At 41.4% G+C, this 21388-nt stretch overlaps 1 protein-coding gene across 1 annotated transcript; it reads left to right on the top strand.

The window, feature by feature from the left end:
- Positions 1-8635: 8635 nt before the first annotated feature.
- Positions 8636-20765, top strand: Pdk4 (pyruvate dehydrogenase kinase 4). The gene is made up of 11 exons (XM_041675496.1): positions 8636-8937; positions 9818-9959; positions 11234-11305; positions 12019-12203; positions 12361-12447; positions 12889-12966; positions 15157-15233; positions 16887-16985; positions 17185-17295; positions 17592-17705; positions 18665-20765. The coding sequence occupies exons 1-11, from the start codon at positions 8808-8810 to the stop codon at positions 18806-18808; spliced, it is 1239 nt and encodes a 412-aa protein (XP_041531430.1). The 5' UTR covers positions 8636-8807; the 3' UTR covers positions 18809-20765.
- Positions 20766-21388: the final 623 nt, after the last annotated feature.

Raw genomic sequence — 21388 nt, 5'->3', positions numbered from 1 at the left:
GTGCATAAAATTTCAAAATATTAATCACATGTGTTTTTGGAAACATTTCTTATGATACCATGAACCTCTCCACCTTTGGGAAGAAGGGGCAGGACTCACAGAAAAAGCCAAAATTACTTAGTAGAAATTTAAGGTCAAACTTTACTGAGGAATTAAAAGAATGGTTCACCTTTTTTTTTCCAGATCCATAAAATCAAAGCATGGGTTCTATGACCTATACACTAGCTGCTTTTATGGTTCCTCTGAACTGTTGCCAGTTCTCCAATTTTTATTCCCTCTATGCAAAGAGAATCTTTTCTAGCTTGAGGGGTAATTGTGAGAATCTTTATGTGATTTATTATAGATTCATGATGCTGCAAATGGTCTCAAAAATAAAACTTGTCGCCAAGACACTCAGAAGGCAGCAGGAACAGCCCTGGCTGCATGCGGACTGTAGTCATAGGTGTGGAAAAGCCTTGTAAAGTTTGTGGCAGCCCGATGTGTTATTCATGTCAGCGAGGCTCAGGGGTGAATGAGTATAAGCTTATGTGTCAGTATGCTTCAAGAACAGCAGAATAAAATACTTCCTAGAGACTTGGGACCAAAGTACTGGGAAGGTACACCAGACAAAAATCGGTCTTTTGGATAGAAATGAACATATTGGATCAATAGCTTACTTGAACTAACAATCTAGGACAAGATTTGACAAAATCATCTCAGTGGATGCTAACATACTAGATTTATACACTCCTAGGAATATAAATGCAGCTCTGACAAAAAAAAAGAGGAGTAAAATCTTATATTAGTAAGGGACTTACAATCAAAAGGAGAAGAAGCAAAATCGGCATTTGCACGCTTAATGTTTATGGACCGAAATCTGTACCTTCAGTCTACATTTGGAATGGTTTAACAAGGGTCAATTCGTCAAGCAGTAAAACATAGTCCGTTAAAGGTTTTCTCATGTGGAATTATAGGGTTAGATCCCGGAGGCATTGTTGAGTAAGAGGGAGGTGGAGACTTATAAGGAATGAAGGCAAGTGAAATGGGACTCTCCATAGTACTGAGGTGCTGTACTTGAGAAAGGGCTGATTTCTAGGCACAGAGTACGGAAGGCAGTTTTCAGGGCATGGGGTGCTCACATTGTGTTGTTTGGACATAGTGGCATCTTCTGTCAAGACAGGTTCTAAGGGTGTGATCATAGAAATGGATCATCGAATTGGTTTCTGAGGAGACAGTAAGATGAAGAGATTAGTGATCTGGGGAACAAATGTACCTGGATTATTGACAGGAGTGTTGCCTTCAACCACAACAATAACAGGAATACCTGGCAAGGGTGGCAGCAGCCAGGTGTTCTGTTAATGGCATCAACAAAAGGCAATGAGCAGTATTGTCTGATGTCCTGAGCTTCAGAGTCCTTGTGATGTTCACGGTTGGATGTAAATCATGTGAAGGCAGAGAAAAGAGCAGATGAGATGGAGGAGGATGAGGCCTATTACCCTCTCAGACCAAATGCCCTGTGTTGCGAAAATTTATTTGTAGTTGAGGCTACATAAAATATGGTGTCCTAGATTATTGTAAAAAAAAAAATGAAAAGAAGATTCAGAAGAAACTAAGGGTGTGGGGAGTTTGAAAACGAACTCTGAGTTCCAGAGAGCAGGAGTGTTTGGAAGAAAAATGAAGACGTTTAGGGACTAAGACAGATTAGAACAAGTGGGAGGGACAGGTATCAAATACGGTGAAATGAGAGGGAAAGTGTTCCGCGGTGCTTCGGTAAAATCAAGTCACGGTTTAGGTAGATCCAGTAGACTCTGGTGATTGGTGAACACAACACAAATACAGTCATTCAGCTGTACTATTCAAATCAATAGTACATTAGTCCAAATGAAACGTTCACTCCTGCATCTATATATGCTACAGGGGGAATGACCCGTGCACAGAAGGTTTAGCGAAGGCCTGATCATTTATCTGCTATCATACTTTGATATTGTAAACTGGTGAAGGGGTGGGAAGAACCATTGGGAAGAGAATGGTTACCAGCCAGAAAGCCAGAAGCACAAGAAGAAAGTCCAGCTGAGACTGAAAGAAGTGGTGTCATGGTGAAACCTAACAGGAGGCGAGCATCCCGCCCGGCTCCTGCTTGGCTAGCTTTACACCCGAAATAACAACACACAAACTGTATTCATTTAAACACTGCCTGGACCATTAGCTCTAGCCTCTTCTTGGCTAACTCTCACACCTTAATTAACCCATGTCTATTAATGTGTATCGCCACTTAGGTGTGGCTAACCGGCATGAGTCTAACCACCATCTGTCTTGGGTGGGAGAAGCATGGCGTCTGCCTCGCTGCCTTCTTCCTCCCAGCATTCTGTTCTGTCTTCCCCGCCTACCTATGTTCTGACCTATCAGGCCAAGCAGTTTTCTTTATTAATTAACCAATGAAAGCTAACGATAGATAGAAGATCCTCCTACATCAGTGATAGGCTGGAGGGTGGAAAACAGGACAAGTGACACATTGTAAGTGGAAGGGGATGGGTTATGATCAAAAGATCCTCCCAGATGGACGTCTAGGCAAGATTAGGAAGAATGAACAAATGAAGGAAATGGAAGAAGACCCTATAGGGAGTCAGAGACGTGGGATTTCCATCCTCACTGTTTGGGGATGAAATAATCCCTCCTGAAAACCACAGATCATTCCAGCCCTTTGTACCACGTCAGCATAATCACACAAAACAAGCACTGGCCTTTAGCATAGTGGATGCCACATGACAGGTTGCCTCCAAGTCACTGCTGATGCATCATGTAAGATCCTGAGAAAACAAAACCCTAGATTAGTCTGCCTTACACACGGCTCCCTTAATAAGGATTGTTGCTGGCCTTGGTGCACTATGCCCTGACGTAAGCACCATGGAGAATATAGGAGGAGTTGAAGAGTAAGAAGTGAAAACTCCTGCTGTGTTTATCTGCAATGCCATGATTGCTGTGGTTGCTCCTGAGACAGGGGGCTCAGTTCAGTTCATATTCACATACACACTTATTTCTCTATCTTTTAAATAAAAATTAGATTATACTGTCTACATATAAACCAATTTCAAATGGGTTTTTTCCTAAGATGATACATGTGTATGGCATTGGTCTGCATCTATTCTGGGTGTGCAAAGCTGAGTGTGCCAGGCTCTACAAGACAGAGCTTAATAGAAACAGTAGCAAAAGCTCGCCAAGTTGGTGCCTTAAAAACATGAAGCTATAGCCATAGTTTTTTATATTTAACACCAAATCTATTCCTTTTTTAAATTCTCTAGTTTAATTTTCAAGGAGTATGTCATGCATGGTGTGCACACAATGTTGCGAAACATTGTGAAATGGTTGAACAAAACAAATTAACATATTACTTTACATGAAGTTTTTTGTGGTAAGAACATAAAATGTACTCAGTAATTTTTAAATATGCTTGCAATCCATTATGATAATAATGGCCATGCTGTAAGGAGAACTTTTGTGTTCCTAATGCTGAAGTTTTGTGGGTTTTGACCCACATCTTCTTAGTCTCCAGCCTCTGAGCCTCTGGTAACCATCATTTTACTCTCTGTTGTGATGGGTTCGGTTTCCCAGATTTCACACACAAGCAAGATCACACAGTATTTGTGTCCCTGCCTAGCTTTTTGTCACCAAACTCAATGTCTTCTGGGTCCCTCGGTGTTATCACAAATGATAGGAATGAAATGACCAGAAATGAAAAATTAACAAAAGAGGAAAAATAAATGCGTAATAAGCAACCAGAAATATGCTCAAAGCCTTGGCAGCAGATTCCATCAGTTTTTTTTTTCATTTACCAATCTGATGGCAGAAAAATAATGCATTAACATCTTACTTTTATCTTCTGATCCATTATTACTTTGAGCATGTTTCTGTTTGCTTATTATGCATTTATTTTTCTTCTTTGGTTAATTTTTCATCTCCAGTGTTTGCTTTCCCTCATTGTTTCATAAAAGCAAACATCAAATGTAATTGGAAAAATTCTTGGGAGAAACATGAATAACAAGTTAGGAAGTGACAAACACTCTTCTTGTCCAACTGCAAAAATGTCAAGATCCTCAGGATTCATTCTCTCTCTCTCTCTCTCTCTCTCTCTCTCTCTCTCTCTCTTTCTCTCTGATTGGTTTGGAGTCACAAGGGCAAAACAAAGAATGAGTTGGTCTTCCTGTGTGTGTGAAATGCTGGGATCTTAAAGTGTGTCAGAAAGTTGAGAATGAGACAAAAGCCTGTTCCAGAAGGACTCCTATCCAAGGGGAAGTGAGCTGCCGCTGGAGGCTAGCAGACAAAGCTTTCAGTGACAATTCTGGGAACAGAAAGTCACTTTTCGGCAGTGACTGGGTGACCTCTGAGTTCTCGCCTTCCCTTCCCTGGTAGTCAGGACTCTCCCACGGTTTCTCATTAGCAAACACATTCCCAAACAAGCTCATAACGTGAGCTGTTTTGTGGTCAGTCCAACTCATCTTCCTGATTCTTGGTCTTGCTTTCAGTGATGAAATCCACCCCCCCACCCCCCCAGTAGCACAGACTAAGAACACAAAGCAATTTTAACAAACTAAATAAGTAAACCTCATTCTGGTCTTTGTGAAGCACAGACATCCTACAAACACAGTGGCTTCCTCTTAGCTCTCTTCCTCTCTAGTCCGATGCCCTTTCTTCTTGCCTGTATATGAGGAATTAAAACACACACGGTGTTTCCTGCTCCGGGTGCCTTTTCTAACTGCTCCCCATCTACACAAAGATGAGGACATTTCTTTTTAAAGATTAGTCACATGTCTTTCTACCGTACTCGTAGGCAGAAACTATCTTATTTTTATCTTTATGGCCCTAGCAGCTGTCTTAGTACCTGCTACACAATAAGTCCTCAATAAAGTTTAATGGAATTCAATTGTTAATAAATTTAAGCAAATATCACAACCTCCAATTCTCTCTTCTCTCAGGGTGCTCTAGGCAATAGGCAGACTAAACTAATTATTAATTCTCTTATTATATGTCTGCAGTTTTAATACCTATAGTTTATCAGGACACAGACACCCTTCCTCACTACCTACCAATCATTTGGTAGTCTTACTCATCCTTCCAAGATCATCCTCCCTGATCACCAACTTAGCTCTCCCTCCAAATGCCCTTGACTTCAATAGCATTGCTGTTTGCTGTCTGGCATGATCAGTGTCACTACAGCCTATGACACATTGATTGAGTCTTTCTTGTAGATGATAGTAGCTTTAATGCCTTAGTTATAATATTTTTACACTGTGGATTAAATTAAAGTCTCATAAATTTAAATCTAAGTGAGCACTGTTTTCTGCATCCACTGTGAGTCTGAGGCACTTAACAATCGATGACGTTGCAGCCACCAAGACACCTAGGTTAGCTCTTGAGCTTACTGTCTTCTAAGTCCAGAATTGCAAGAAATATGAGGCCCCAATCTGCCAATAATCTACACCAATATGCTTTCATGAACATTCTCTACATGCCCAGAAGAAAGCTACTCCATCTCACCTGTTCTTCTCTACAAGAAGCTATCCATGACCGCCAGGTCCAAGGTCACCCCAACTTGCATGTTCTTCGTGTGCGTTTTCGTTATAGCTCTTATCCTAACTTAATGTCAAACTCAGTGTCCATTTGCTTTAGTAATGACTATCTCCCTATCCAAGTCCACAGCACCAAAGGGGAACAAACTATGACAGCGTTTATCCTACTGAAACAGTTTTGAAATCACCATTCATCTGCTACATGTCTTGTAAATATTTTCTTCATATTTGCTGGTTATCTTTTAACTATAAGTGTTCTATGGTCAATCTGCTAATTTGTCATCATGGCTTTAGAGTTATTGGTGTGTGTGTGTGTGTGTGTGTGTGTGTGTGTGTGTGTGTTTCCATTACGTTCTTGGACTATTTCCCTAGAATGTGGAAAATTGAATAGACAGATAGGCTTCTCTTTAAGGGTTTTGCCAGTTTGACTCCACCCAAAACTTTGATCATCACAGCTCCCATAACAATGTTATATTATTAGATTTCTGACAGATAAAGAATGCAGAACAATTTAATGCGGGTGAAATTTAAAGTACAGCTGAAACTATAAAGAACCCTATGTTGGAGCTGGGCTGTTATGCCGGGCAGGTTCCGCTGGCTTGCCCCTTCCCAGCATTGAGTCAGACGGTAGATTTCTCATGCTTTGTGTTTACTCAGACGAACACATGAATTGGTTCACACCCATGATCCCCAAAGAATGTCTGTGTTTCACCCTTGTCTCAATTGAATTCCCTCCAAAATTTGTAGTCAATCTGAGCATAGAGATCACAGAACGGTCTCTAATCACGGTACCACATGACACATTAGCCAACTAGGTAAAAACCTGACCTGACCATTCCGGCTCCGCTGGTGCTGGTGTTGCCAATTATAACAACAGCTACCACTGCACGGAAATGACAGAGGAAAGCAGTGTGCCGAGGGCGACCTGGTAAATATTATTGGATGGGGTAGCACGGCGACCTCGGTTCACACTTAGCATTTAGTCATCTCTCTGAGCATCATATGACTCCACCTCATAGCACCACAGGGTAAGTAAGACTGAGCACACAATGAACCTGAGAAAATGGGACTTCCTTTCTATGTGAGACCTACATATCACACACAGTTTCCTTCCCTCACCAGATTAAAATATGTGCAATTTCCCTTATGCCTTATCTTATAGGTGGAAAGAAATGTGAATCTGGACTCCCATTCCTTGGGATGTAATCCAAGACAGAAAGGGAACTTTTACCTTACGTTCACCTGCTTTGTCAAAGAGTCTTGTTTCATTCCTCTGGACACATCTGTGCTCCTCAGAGCTTTAGGTGAAGAAGGATTCTGAGCACAACCCAGGAGTTCTGATGGTGTCTCTGTGCCAGCTCTGCGCTGCCTAGAGTCCTTTCACGCATAAGTGCTGAAGCCGCGATGCATGAAGTTACATTTAGCTTGGCCACTTTTCTTCTCCCCCCCCCCCACCAACACGCAGTTGCTGATGTCTTTTCGTTCATCTCCAGATGATTTCCCAGTGTCTTGAAGAACCCACACCGTACCCTAATTACCAGAATAACTATGAATGTTGAATGTCGTCACAGGCTTTTCCCCATAGATCTGAGCAAAATGCCTGGGTGAAAAGGCAATTGTAAACGCTAGCATTTATAGGTGACGGGTAGACAGAGCGTGAACCGGAAGGAAAGCCAGTGTGCTGTCTCTAACCATGTCAAGTCGACACAGACTTGGACAGGACTATATCAGATCCCCTGTAATGGAGATGGTTTTGAAAGGAGAAAAACGGATGCTGGCCTTATGAATGGAGAAGCCAGATAAGCAGTAGAATGCTAGAGTCGCCTCCAGTGGTGAGTTTGCACTGGAGATAGAAATTGAAAATCAGTCCCGTGACTGGGTGAGATCTCCTAGAGAAAAATGCAGAGTGAGCTTGCTCTGGGGTCACCCATGACTTCTATAACACCCGATCCTGCTTAAATACAAGGGTCGAAGGCTAACCAGGGTCCTTGAAAACAAACGGCCCTTACCTCCTCATTAGTTCCCATTCCGCTGCATTTGTAACCAAGTCACCACCAGCTTTCCCCAAAGGCTGGCTTCAGTCTACAACCCATTTAGAGCAGATGGAAGGGCGGAGGAGATTAGGATGACACTTTGTGACAGGCTAATATGTTTCAATAGCAGCCATTAGCTGAGCAAATATTGAGTAGTTACAGAGCCGGGTAGGACGCAATGAGCATCTGACAGAGCTCTAATCTGTCAGGGACAGATGCCAGAGAGCCCCCAGCATCGCAATATGCCACAAGGGCTGCATTCGGAAGAGCAGGGCAGTCAAACAATGAAGAGAGGGCTTTTGGAGTCGATTTTGTGGGGGGCATTCGAGAGCAGACTAGAATGTCTTAGTCAAAGAGCAAGTTTAAAAAAATTGTATAACGGCAAGAAAATAAAGTCAGGGCGCAATCTCTTTTTATTTTGCATTTAATTAACTGGTAGAAAGTGTTCCGGGAGAGAAACGAACTGGCCTTCCTCCCTCACCCTCCACCCCAGCGCACTTTTAGGGCAGGTTCTAAACTTGAAGAGGTGGACTGTTTGCTAAGAAGAAAGTGGGGGAAAGTATGGGGTGGCCATTCCTTCAGTGGTCCAATGGCAGGGAAGTCCACACACTGGTAAACAGCTGACTGGCTACTGTAAAAGTCCCGCTCTGAGCAAGCACCAATGCGCTCTCAGAGGCGAGATTCTTGAAAACAGTTTCTGGCGAGGAATGCGTGACATTGAGACGGCTCGGGAGTTGTAAACAAGGACGAGTCTGGGCGGGTCTGAAGCCCCGGGAGTCCCAAAGGGGCAAACTCCAGCCCACTTCTTCCCAGTCGTTCCAGAGGCCCCGCCGTAGCCGCCTGTGCCCCAGAGTCCTCCTTCGCCTCCCTCTCCCCCTTGCCACTCGCAGGTCAGGGCATCCAAGCCAGGCCTCTCAGGGTCACAGTGCCAGGCCTTTCTGGTGACGGCGTCCAAGGGGCGGAGCGCAAAGTTCTTCCTCTGAGCGGATTGGTGTGGCTCCAAGTTCAGAGTCCCAGTGACTCCTCCCGGTTAAAGTAGAGGTGGGAAGGGCTGGGAGGTAGATAAAAGACAGCGGGAGGTGGGAAGACCTGAGTGTCCACCAGTCAACCAGCCTGGAGCACCGGGGACCCTGAGCCCACAACGCATCTGCTGCCGCCCAACAGAGCTCCTGCCTCGCAGTTTTCGTTCCGCAAAGGGTCCCAGCTACCACCAGCCTAGGTGGGCGTCAGGATGAAGGCAGCCCGCTTTGTGATGCGCAGCGCCAGCTCGCTGAGCAGCGCTGGTCTGGTCCCTAGGGAGGTCGAACTATTCTCGCGCTACAGCCCGTCCCCGCTGTCCATGAAGCAGCTGCTGGACTTTGGTGAGAGGGGACTCGGGGTCCAAGAGGGTGACTCTGAGACCGGGGAGGTCCCAGGATAGGAAGGGTTGAACTCAGAGCTAGGACAACTGAGGTCCCCTTGGCTGAGAAACTCAGGAGCCCCCAAAAGCTGTGCACCTTGTGGTGTCCTAGTTTGGCTACTTTCTGACAGTTTGTACCACAAGTGTAGATCACCTGTAACCCTACTGAAGCTCAGCTTCGACTCCACTTTCCTCTTCTGGCTGTCTAGATCTTTGAGTTGAAATATATACATATATATGGGTTGCTTTCAGTTACCATTTTAATAGTGGACTAGAAACTTTTTTCTTAGACTGCTAGGTTTAACCCATATCCCCACACACCTACACTGTCAGCCTCTTAGCATGCCAAACCAACATCTTTACCATTCTGCTTTTATTGTTTTACAAGTGTTTACATTACTACTAAAATAAAGCCAGTTACTCCCTTTCTGCAGTGAAGCCACAAGGAACATTTCCAGATGCTAATGTGATATCGTTGATTGTTAGTCTGGAAATCCCTCTGCCTCCTTCCACCCAGTCTTTCTTAGTCCGTTCTCACTAGAGAATGTTGTTGACTTTGTGGGAAAGGCTGGCCCTGCTGTCCTGGATAGAACAAATGGAGTGTGGTCTGATTTCTCCAGAGTGAGTTCTCCTCAGCAAGAAAATAAACAGTGATTCACTTATATTGGTCGTTCTTAAAAGAATAAAGGGGGAAATGGAAAGAAAATTATACGAAAGATATCTATTCCTAAAGTATTTATAAACACTAACCTAACTGTGGTTAAGATATCATTATCCAGTGTCCTTTATATTTGATATTTATTTTCTATCCCTCCCAAGTGAACATGTTTTATCCACTGCAGGTTCAGAAAATGCCTGTGAGAGAACCTCTTTTTCTTTTCTGCGGCAAGAACTGCCCGTGAGACTAGCCAATATCCTCAAGGAGATTGACATCCTCCCTCAGCGACTGGTGAACACCCCCTCTGTACAGCTGGTGAAGAGCTGGTAAGGGGCACACTTAGTCTCACCCGAGTCTCTCTCCTTATGCCCCGCTGGCATCACACTCGGATCACTCGTGGTCTTGACAGAAAGTGGTTTTGAAAGTTGTAAGTGTGTGTTAACTTAGGGCAGGTTATCATTAGGATAGATAGAAATCAAGGATAGACTTTTGTTAATACCCTAAAATATCGTATTCCTTTATTTTGGGAGGACATTGTGCTTTTATTTTTGTTTTGTTTCTTTCCTTGTTTGTCTTTCAAGACATTATTTTGTGTGCCAGAGGCTTCCTGGAACTCTTTATATAGCTTAGGCTGGCCTTGAGGTCCTCTCTACTTGCTTCCACCTTCCAACTGCTGGGTTCTAAAAGCAGGCGCCACCATACCCAAATTTCACTATAATATAATTTTGACTTGTGGGAGAAATTTGAAAAACAGTCAATATACGTAGTTTTATTTTGTGCTTTACAAAATAACCAAGGATGAAATCTGAAATTGCAGAAACAATCCATTGCCTAGAAATAGATCAGAATGTCTGCTAGTTAGAGAGGGTCTCATCTTTGTTTCTTTGTTATTAGTAACTAGCAAAAGTGAGCCTTGGGTTCAGATTCTGCCTCTGCATCTCCCTTAGTGTCTTAGCAAGTGTCTTATACCCTCTCTGTGTCAACTGCCCCCACCTACTGTTACAAGAGTTGTTGTCTATAACTAACCTAGGTTGTTTACTTTAAAAAAAATACTTAAACTGATACACACAAAGTACGTGGCTAGCATTTAATGTCAGTTTCTATGATTTTGTCTTGAAATCTGAGTACTGATACCTAACAAGCGGATTTTTGGAGGGTAGATTCATGGTACAGACAGTAGTAAAGTGCCCTACCCCACCTAGTCCTGCACAGCGTTTCATCCACTGACTGAAGAAACTATGATTAGCCCTTAGGATGAGTGCAGTCTGCATTATACGTTCAGACCCTTGCGCTCATGGTCAAGACTCTGGTCTCCTGAAGACTACAATCTGAAAAAACACGAAACCTATTCTCAAAAGGTGATTATGAGTGTTTTCAGGAGAAGAAATGACAATATCTGTCACCCAAGGTGTCTAGGAAAGTAACAGGTGGAGAACTGCAGCTTTCGAAACATCTTAGCGTGTTCTTTCCCAGTGTCCTGAAGGGAAGTTGCAACGTTGAACGGAGTGGTCCTTTCCCCTTTCCAGCATTTTCAAAAGGTGTTTTATTGGTGGCCATTTCTTTGCATCTGACGTTAACTCTGAATCTTCTGCCCTGCCAGGTACATCCAGAGCCTGCTGGACTTGGTGGAGTTCCATGAGAAGAGCCCAGAAGACCAGAAAGTTCTATCAGAGTAAGTCTTCCTTGTGAGAATGCATGTTTATAAATCCGAGTTCTCTGGACATGCCTCAGATTGTTTTTAGACTTTTGAATTAAAGAGTTCCCACTTCCACAGCCAATTCTTACTCCTTACCAAGTTTAGCTTGATGGTTTTAGAAGTGAAGGAACATCTAGCCGAAACGATTGCTATGTGTGAACGAACTTACAGTTCTTGCTTCCCAGGGAATTCCACACGCGCTTTAAATTAAGTCCAATGATTCTGTTTGCTCGAGAGTTCACTGTAACATAACTTTTAATGGACTTCTGGGTCATTGTTGATTACATAGTTCCTATTTGTGTGACAATTTCTAACTTGATAAATATTTTTAAAACATGACAAGAACCTTTAAGGGTTTTCTTTTCCACAGTGTCAATGGTAGAGTCATCTTTGAATTTAATTATTTTCTAGCAATTAGGCTTAATGAACACTTTTAATGTGTGTGCCCGTCGTACAGTGAGTGGTTTCACTTGGAACCTAGACACACAGACCCTCTCATGAAACTGTCTCTTCCACTCCAGTACAAGAATGTGTGGTGACAGTCTGGAAATAGCATCATCCAGCATTTTATAATTGGCTGTTCTTGGACTGATGCTGAAGAAGAATGTTAGTTTTCTCTGAAGCAACTTAAGAAAGAGACACATGGAAAACTTCGTTAATGTCTACTAACTATAAATGTTCTGGCTTAGTTTTGTAGACACACTCATCAAAGTTCGAAACAGACATCATAATGTGGTCCCTACGATGGCTCAAGGGATCCTTGAGTATAAAGACACCTGTACACTTGACCCAGTTACCAATCAAAACCTTCAGTATTTTTTGGACCGGTTTTATATGAACCGAATTTCTACTCGGATGCTGATGAACCAGCACAGTAAGTGGCCTTCTCAACACATGGTCTGGAGGTGTGGGTGCTGCAGAGAAGCCATGCTGAGGCTGTGCCCATGACTGGGGACCCACATCCTTTCTTCACGGCAGTTCTAATCACCACTCTGGTTTCTATAATGTGCCTTTGTTTTCTTTTTTAACAGTCCTTATATTCAGTGACTCAAAGACAGGAAACCCAAGTCACATTGGAAGCATTGACCCAAGCTGTGATGTGGTGGCAGTGGTCCAAGGTAATTTCTAGACTCTGTATTTCCCTTATTGAAAATGTATAATGCATGGCTGGCAAATCTGGAATGTTGGTGATTCTGTAAATGAATTTGTTTTCACCGTGTTCTGTTCATGCTTTATGAAGTCTGCCAACAAGATCCCTTGCTTTTGAGTGTCAGAAGTGTAAACACTCATTTATAGTATTATAAAAAATTTAAACATAAGTGGTCCATGTGCCATATTCTTTTATATTGTATTTGATCTCTGAAGTGCACATTTTGCTATTGGTACAACTTCAATAAAATATTGTTTTAATGAAATATTAAAAAGACATTTTTCATACACATAAGCCAATTCTCCAGTGAATAGAATTCTAGATTAAGGGTAATAAACACATTGAATATCCCTTGACAACTGTACTTGGAATAAATTTATTTCATTGTTATGAAAAATTCCTATTCCAGATGCCTTTGAGTGTGCAAAGATGCTCTGCGATCAGTATTATCTGACATCGCCAGAATTAAAACTCACACAAGTGAATGGTAAGCTAGCAGCAAGATGCACGTCAATCTATGTAAAACTTAATATTACCTTTTGTTTGTAAGTAGAAGGATGCTTTTATGTTTTTTTGTCTCCTAAGCTTGCTTAGAATTTTACAAAAAAAAGTTTTGTTTTATTTTTTAAGCCAAACTTCTCCCTAATTGCCTCAGCTGAAAAGCTTCAATTGTGTATATCACTTGCTAACAGCAATTCATAAGGAAGAATGTTTGAACAAAGATTTACCTAGGCTCTCGCTTACTATAAAATATGTAAGATAATCTTCACACATGATGCCCACTACTGCAGCACTTGAGAAGTGGAGGAGTTCAAGTCCTTCCTATATTTCAAACTCTAGGCCAGCTGAACAATATGAGACTCTGCCTCAAAAAGTAAAATAAAAAAATGTCGTATAAAGAATAAGGATATTAAAAGTATGGAAAATAGTTGTCAATGGAGCTATCCCTCTGAAGAAGTCATTCACAGCACCAGAGAACAAAAATAGTTCACAAATTGTCCTAAGAGAAATAAGATAGACACAGAATGACAGATACCTCATGAGCCCAGTCTTGGGAGGTATGTTAGTAACACAAGTGGAGACCGCAACAGTGCTTATCAAAGCTTCAGGGGCAAGAGATAAAGGGTTGCTTCTGAATAGTTGTAAAGTTTCAGTTGTGTAAGATGAACAAATTCTTGAGATCTGATGCACAACGTAGTTAACAGTATTGTACTACACACATAGGAATTTGTCAAGTGTATTTGAACTTGTGTTGAACAATTTTAAAAATGTCCTGCAAAGATGTGCTTCTTTTTGGAAACAGAATATACTTCAAAATTTGAACTCTATGCTGTCTGGTGAGATAGGGTCTTCACCCACGGGAGTGACTATATGAACAATACAAGGGATGGTTCTTGTACTATCCTCTTCTACTCCAGAAGAGAGCCGCTTCTCAGGTCAAGGCGTACTTAAATTGGAATGATCTTCTCTTTCCACTGTATGTTTTTTCAAGTAATGTTTATACAGTAACATTTATCAGTGACGTAGCTAAGGGTTAAGACTAACTCTCAGACTGAGGACATTAAAATGCCAGTGAACACTAGGATAAACGCAGGAGGGTAATAATGGCAAACTAGCTCAGAGTAAGCAGCCCTGGGTTATACTTGCCGATGAACTGCTTGTACTGCTGGACAAAACAAAGACAGGATTGTGCCAGACCTTCCTTGTGTTTACTCATTCAGACCTTTCCCAGGCCTGGGGCATCAAAGAATACTTCTATTTTTCTTTTCAAACAGTATCATGTGGTTTTTTGTTTCTGTTTTCTTTGGCCTGTTGGTGAAACTTAAGCACATTTAGTCTCTAAGTTTACATTCTGTGGTGATTAAAAAAAAATCATGTAATTTAATATGCATTAAAATATGAAAAACAAAGCTATCATTAATTTTGATGTTATAGGCATAGCTGTTCTTTCTATCTTCAAATACATTTAGTTTTAATACTGAAATGGTATAGTTCAAACATATTGAAAGTAGAACCATCTATGTAAGTTAACTTACCCCACCACCTCACATGCCAATCAACTACAACTGCATTTGCAGAAACACGCAAGCATTAATTTAGAATACTAGGCAGCAGTTGGGGCAGCATTTTGAAAATAAGTCAGCTTGTTGGGAGGAGAGAGCCACTTGATTGTCCCCGGTGGCTTAACCCTGAAATAATCACACAGAAACTATATTATTTACATCACTGCTTGGCCCATTAGCTCTAGCTTCTTATTGGCTAACTCTTACATATTAATTTAACCCATCTCTATTAATCTGTGTATCGCCACATGGCAGTGGCTTACTGGGTAAAGTTCCATCCGGCTCCAGCGGGGTTACATGGCATCTCTCCGACTCCACCTCCTTTCTCCCAGCATTCCATTTAGTTTTCCCCGTCTAGCTCTGTTCTACCCTATTAGGCCAAACCAGTTTCTTTATTCATTAACCAATAAAAGCAACACATAGACAGAAGGACCTCCCACACCACCAGCTGTCTTTACTGTTTAAAAGAGAATGTTCTAAGTCACAGGGTTCAGGTGAGGAAAATGGTGGTTATCCAAATCTTGTCTAAAACTAGAACAATCAAACACATACATGTAAGTTCATTTCAGCAAAAGATTTGACTCTCAATTCTGATTTGTTAAACTTTTTTCTAGGCAAGTTTCCAGGCCAACCAATTCACATCGTGTATGTTCCTTCCCATCTTCACCACATGCTCTTTGAACTCTTCAAGGTATGGTATTTTGCAGCAATCTCAGCTTTGCCCTTGAGCAGTTCTCTCCTTAACAGTGCTATCATTTCTCTTTAAATAAGAGCCTTTATATATTTGCCTAAGAATCTTTTGGTACAATGTATCTAGATAGCCAGTGTTTGGGAAAGTGCAGAGAGACCACAGTAAATGATGTGCTTGAAAATATGCGATATGACTCATGCTATCTCAGTGTTGAAGAGTGGAGAGGGTGTTCCTGTCATTTCCCCAGATGTATAACAAAGAACTAGTTATTTATTCTTTAAAAGAGGCCGTGGGGTGGATGCATTAGCGAATGAAGTCATGCAACCTTCATATCATAGACTCTCCAGCTACAGACTCCACCTCTAGGACCTCTAGGTGGGGCGGCCACATTCTGAATCTAAACCAGCCAATCCCATCACATGTGGATTTGCTAAAAATGCAACATCTGACGCAGGTCTGGAGCGTGTCCAGGATTCTGAATTTCCAAGAACATGATGGTTATCCACAGTCCATACTTTCTATCCAGTCTGAATGACCCTGATTCTCAGGCAGTGTGTACCATAACCATCTACTGGACTTCATGAAAGACGGGTGGATGGAAATGCGTAGATTCTATAGGTCCAAGAATTTACACTTGTGCACTGAAGATGTCTCTAGTCTGGGTAATGAAACACAGATAACAAATCCTCTTATGCATTCTAAGATCATACTAATAATCTGACCATAGATCAGGAAAAAAAAATAAAAATCACTTGAAGTTTGTGATGGCCTTCAAGATGATTTTATAGATTGACAGGAGGAGGAAATCTTTTCTTAAAAAGTAAAATCTGCCTCTAATACTGACATGAGACAAGAATGTACTATTTCAAAACTTAGTCTAATGTTTTGCAATGAGGTATGATTAGACTACTAACAACTGATCTGTTTTACTTCATTCCAATGAATAGTTGGTATTATATAGAGATACCAAAGGATAATCAGAAAGGAAAATAGTCTAATAAAGTGAGCCTTTGCCTACAAGGCATTTCGCCTGTATGCTTGTTTTAGTTTATTCTGTTAGAGAACATGTGATCCATTTTCATCGTTTTAGTTTATTTTTAATTGAGCGCTCTAACTCAGAGTGATTCTGCCATCACTGGTGAAAGTTAAGATGATATTCAAATGCAAATAGAAATTTAATTTAGAATTATTGACTGTCCTTTTAAATGGTAACAGCCTTTTTTTCCCAGTAAGTTTTATAAAAGCCAATAAATTGGTTCAATGATTCACTGTTCGTTCCTTATGTAATAGTCTTTGGTGTTTGGATATAAAATGTAATGGAAAGACAGAAAAATAGAGCACTAGGAAATGGACTATAAAAACCAATTTCTACATTTAAATTAAGCTTACAAATAAGAACTTGACAGCTAGCAGAATTGTTTTTCCATTAGACATTACTCCCAGGAGTTATATTACATGGAAAATGAAGATTTTTCATTATATATTCTACATGACACATTCATAAATGACTATATTTACAGAGATGTTTTATCACTCACTTAAGAAGTAGGAACTTTGAATTACCCTCTGCTGCTTTTGTTTTAAACATAAAACCAGTTATTTACTGTTTCTCATTGTTCCCCACTGAATTCCTTGCGGTTCTGTTGTCTTTAGAACGCCATGAGGGCCACAGTTGAGCATCAGGAAAATCGCCCTTCCCTGACACCAGTGGAGGCAACTGTCGTCTTGGGAAAAGAAGACCTTACAATCAAGGTAAGCCCTCCCTGCTTTTGTTTTTGCTTCTGTCGAGAGAGAACTACAAGGGGCCTATCATAACATGGCTTTCCATTTGGGACAACTCTCGACGCCATGCATACCGGGTGACTTTGGGAGGCACGGAAGAGCTTTTCCTGTAGCCAGGTGCCCGCAGTTGTTGGAGTGGAGCTCTGAGCTATTTGCTTGCCTGTTTCAGATTTCGGACCGAGGAGGCGGCGTTCCTCTGAGGATCACTGACCGACTCTTTAGTTATATGTACTCCACCGCTCCCACACCTGTGATGGACAATTCACGGAATGCCCCTTTGGTAAGACCAGTGATCCAGCCGAAGCCATCTCAGCCACCTGGTTCTAAATGTGGGGTGAGAACTGTAAGAAAGTGTTTAGGCAAGTTAATCAACTTCAGTTAAAGAGGCTTACAGGAGTATGAGAAATAAGAAAAGCAAGCTACTTTAGAGGGAAGCTCTAAGAACCTCTGGTTGGGAGAAAGTATGTACTTAGGTTCTTAAACATGAGGATGAGAGAGGCTACTAGCTTCTTTCCACATCTGGCACTCCAGTGGTCATGTCTACTTCTTCGTTAACAATTGATCTTCTGTCTCCAGGCTGGTTTCGGCTACGGCTTGCCAATTTCTCGTCTCTATGCCAAGTATTTTCAAGGCGATCTGAATCTCTACTCTATGTCAGGCTATGGGACAGACGCCATCATCTACTTAAAGGTATGCTTTGAACTCAGTAGAAAACCAACTTTTTTAATTCATGGCTTTGTTTACTTCTCTGAGTTCCTCCATGGACTCCTTAAACTGAGTTAATCTAAGTAATGGCAGTTATTAAAGTTTCTGTTTTGGTTTTTGTGTGTGCACATTTAAAATTCAGCTTAACCAAGAATAAGCTCAGCCATGCAACCTGCTTCAAGGGTTGACCCAGACAGAAGAGGGACAGCACACTGATGTGAACCTTTTTCAAACAACTTCTCTTGACATCTGTGAGGGCAGCTAGAATTTGGTTTTACTCAGCCTTGTGGATAACACATGCTAATGATGTTTCAGACTGAAACAGTAGAAATCAAGACCTCTGTAACTTTAAGATGACCCTGTTTAAAACCCAGGAAACAATTGCTGATGAGCTGTCTGTGCAGTGCCAGGCATTTCCTGTTTGAATTTGAAAACTGGGTATGTTTTTCTATCCCAGATAAAGCCTAAATTTGTTTGTTCAGATCACCAGCCCAATTCTGTTTATCACTTGCCAATGCTTTCAACTAAAAATTTATTTACAGATGGTAGGAACTACAGCATCAAGTTTCTAGGCTTCTGTTTTGTTCATGGGAATTAAATGCTGAAGTGTATTTATTCATTTATGAAATGGGCAAAAGATAGATGGACAGTATCTTCTTAGCTCTCTATCAGAGATACATGGGTTTCTCTCGGGAAGGAATCGCTTTCTTCTTCAAGTCCGTTACATCAGAGGGACCCAACAGTCATGTGGAAATAAAGATGATATTTTTTCAGTCTTATTTTGGAGAATACCTAGAACACCATGGTTTTGTTACATTTTTACTACAAAGTCAATTAAATGAGAATATTTGGATATTAAACAACACCTCTGAATGTCTTTTGAATAATGAGGTGCAGCCATGCATAATTTCTCTAATTAGATATTGTGTCTCCTCCTCGCTCAGGCTTTATCTTCTGAGTCTGTAGAAAAACTGCCTGTCTTTAACAAGTCGGCCTTCAAACACTACCAGATGAGCTCCGAAGCCGACGATTGGTGCATCCCAAGCAAGGAACCGAAAAACCTGGCCAAGGAAAAGGTGGCAGTGTGAAGAGGAACCTGTGGACACGTTATGGGATCAAAGTGGGTCTAAGGCAGTGCTGCTTCATGAGTGTGTGTGGACTCTTGTTTCCGCAAAACAAAACCAGCCAACCCAAAAACAAACGCTAGGGCAGACCTTGATCCAACGGGGGCTGGAGCTCGGAAGTGTGATCTGGGAAAAGTCAGGGCCTGACTCCAGCAGACAGCAAGCGACCTGCTCCTCATTCGGCAATGCAGAATGGCTCGTGATTATTGCAGTTATTGAGTTATATCTCTTTCTCAACAAGTACAGGATTTGAGGTTTGCAATTTCAGCTGGTGGATGCTCTAGAAGTCTCGTTGCCTTCCAAATACGTTGGTGTTCAGTGAAGATCACTTATTGAGACACTGGTGTTCTCCCGCCCCACAGAGATTAGAGTGTCACTAGAAATGTGCAGTCATAGGTGTTGATGTGTTCTGCAAAGGACAGGATGGAAGATGCCAAAGCGCAGTATCTAACTTGCAGCCTGGGCAGTGCGGCCTATGTGCAAACTCAGATGAAAGCCTCTTTGGTAGGACAGCTCTAGTATCATGCAGCCGTTCTTGTTTGGGCTGCAGTCCATTAGTCAATGTCCTCGGTTGGTGCCTCGTCTTGAGTGAATTGTTAAATACACACCGCACTCAAGAAGCTGGGTTAGAAAGGGAGATAAATTGCCAACGTGCAAAAATTGCATGTGGGAAGACCCATGTTAGGAAAGAAATCACGTCCTAAGAACTTAACTGGGAAAGAATGGATGTTCTCTAACTGGAAGTGGTGAAGAATCTGAAAGCATCTATTTTCCGGGCTTAAAAACATGTGAATTTTACCTTTTAATTATATTCTCTACACCCCAACATTAACGTATCTGTTCACAATTTCTTAATTTGCTTGAGAGTGTTAAAATTAAAAGCCTTCTTGGAGGTTTGGGGTTTTTTTTGTTTTGTTTTGTTTGTTTGGTTTGGTTTTTTAATGGAGTAGGCTGGAAGTAAAAAAGTTCCAGGCCAGGGCAATGTCATTTGTGAATCATAGAGACTTTGAGAGCTAGCAACTAAAAGCTGTGATGTGCGTGGTGCTCGGGAGGATGAAGGTAAAACTGGCAGGTAGGGAAGATCTGCCTTATCCATGCAGGTCACCCTTAGAAAAGACAGAAAGAAAAAATGAACAAGGGAAGGGATGGAGAGAGGGAACGAAGGAAACAGAGGCAGACATCTTCCTATTGTCCCCACCAGCTCCTCCAAAGGATCCTGTGTTTTATCCTGGGTAGGGAGGAGGATAAATTGGTGTCTTTGATTCTTAAGTGGGTCTTATCTTACAAGATGAGGGACTTTGTGAGATAATAAATACATTTATGTCAAATTAACATTGAAACTTTTTCCACGTTGTAAACTATCAGTCCTATGTAAGGGAATCTGAAATCTGCATTGAATTCCCTGCTGACCTAGTGCTGATGTGCTGTTGTCTTTGGCAGCAGAAGTTGCAACTATTTATTTTGGATTTCACATTTTATCTTTAAAAGTCGTGGTCAGTGACTTTGATGGCAGGACTTTGATTCCTGCGTTGACTGACCGTACAAAACTATTAGCGTTTAGCTTGCCTGTTGTGTTGTTGTTGCTGTTTTTCTAACTGAAATTTCAGCTGTATGTTTGTTTATATAAACACCTGTGTTTACCAAAGATTTAAGGCATTAGATTCAATAACCCAAACACTGTGAGCTATATATTTAAAATAGTAAAAAAAATCTTTCGAATCTCAGCAACGTCAACTGTGTAAACTAAATGGCAACAGTCTTCTCTGTTATTTCTGAACCCCTGGGAGACTTTGGGCTACAGTGGATGATTATGAATGCTCAGGCCCACTTAATAACTTATTCATGTGTGGATTACATTTTTGTCTTTAGGTTATGTGAAGAAAAATGTGATAATTTTATAATAAATATTTTTATTATAATAGTGATGTGGTCTTGTAAAATTCTTTTCTTAAATAATCTCAAAGTATCATGAATGATTTCAATCAAAGATATTTGTCACTTTATATTCAGATATAACTCATATTTATGCTTAGTGTGGTATTTGCATACACACTGTGAAATATCAATAACCTGGATAATTTAAATTCCTGAATAACTTTGGGTTAAGAATCTGCATGATAATAACATAGAAATAAGATAGAAATTACTAAAATAGGGCCAGCAATTCAGTTTGGTGGGTAGAGGTAACTTACACCAAACCCAGGATCTGATTTCAGCATCTGTAAAACCCACACAGTAGAAGGAGGGAACAGAATTCCCCAAGCTGTACCTGTGAAGGTTGGAAGGGTTTATTTGGAGCTTACAGTTCCAGCAGGGTAGGAATCTATCGCTGTTATGGTTGGCAGCATGGCTGTAGTCAGGCACTCATGGCTCTGGAGCAGTAGCTGAGAGCTCATTTCCAACCCACAAACAGGGAGCGGAGAATTCAAAGGAACTGCTGGGAGACTTTTGAAGCCCTGTTCCATGATACATCTCCTCCAGCAAGGCCATCCCTCCTAATCGTTACCAAATAGTTCCTCCAAACTGTGGGCCAAGTACTCAAAT

This window comes from Microtus oregoni, unplaced genomic scaffold (genome assembly GCF_018167655.1).
Source record: "Microtus oregoni isolate MIOR12 unplaced genomic scaffold, Mior012 000026F_ref0000081, whole genome shotgun sequence".
In the NCBI taxonomy this organism is placed as follows: Eukaryota; Metazoa; Chordata; class Mammalia; order Rodentia; family Cricetidae; genus Microtus; species Microtus oregoni.
Note: the sequence above shows the minus strand (reverse complement) of the source record. Positions and strands in the feature narration are given on the sequence as shown.

Bases quoted from the DNA above. Each gene is read 5' to 3' on its own strand.
- Pdk4 (XM_041675496.1), top strand. From the start codon at position 8,808: ATGAAGGCAGCCCGCTTTGTGATGCGCAGCGCCAGCTCGCTGAGCAGC. The intron at 11,306-12,018 runs GTAAGTCTTCCT...GTTCTGGCTTAG, and splicing joins GACCAGAAAGTTCTATCAGA to TTTTGTAGACACACTCATCA. The intron at 12,967-15,156 runs GTAAGCTAGCAG...ACTTTTTTCTAG, and splicing joins AAAACTCACACAAGTGAATG to GCAAGTTTCCAGGCCAACCA.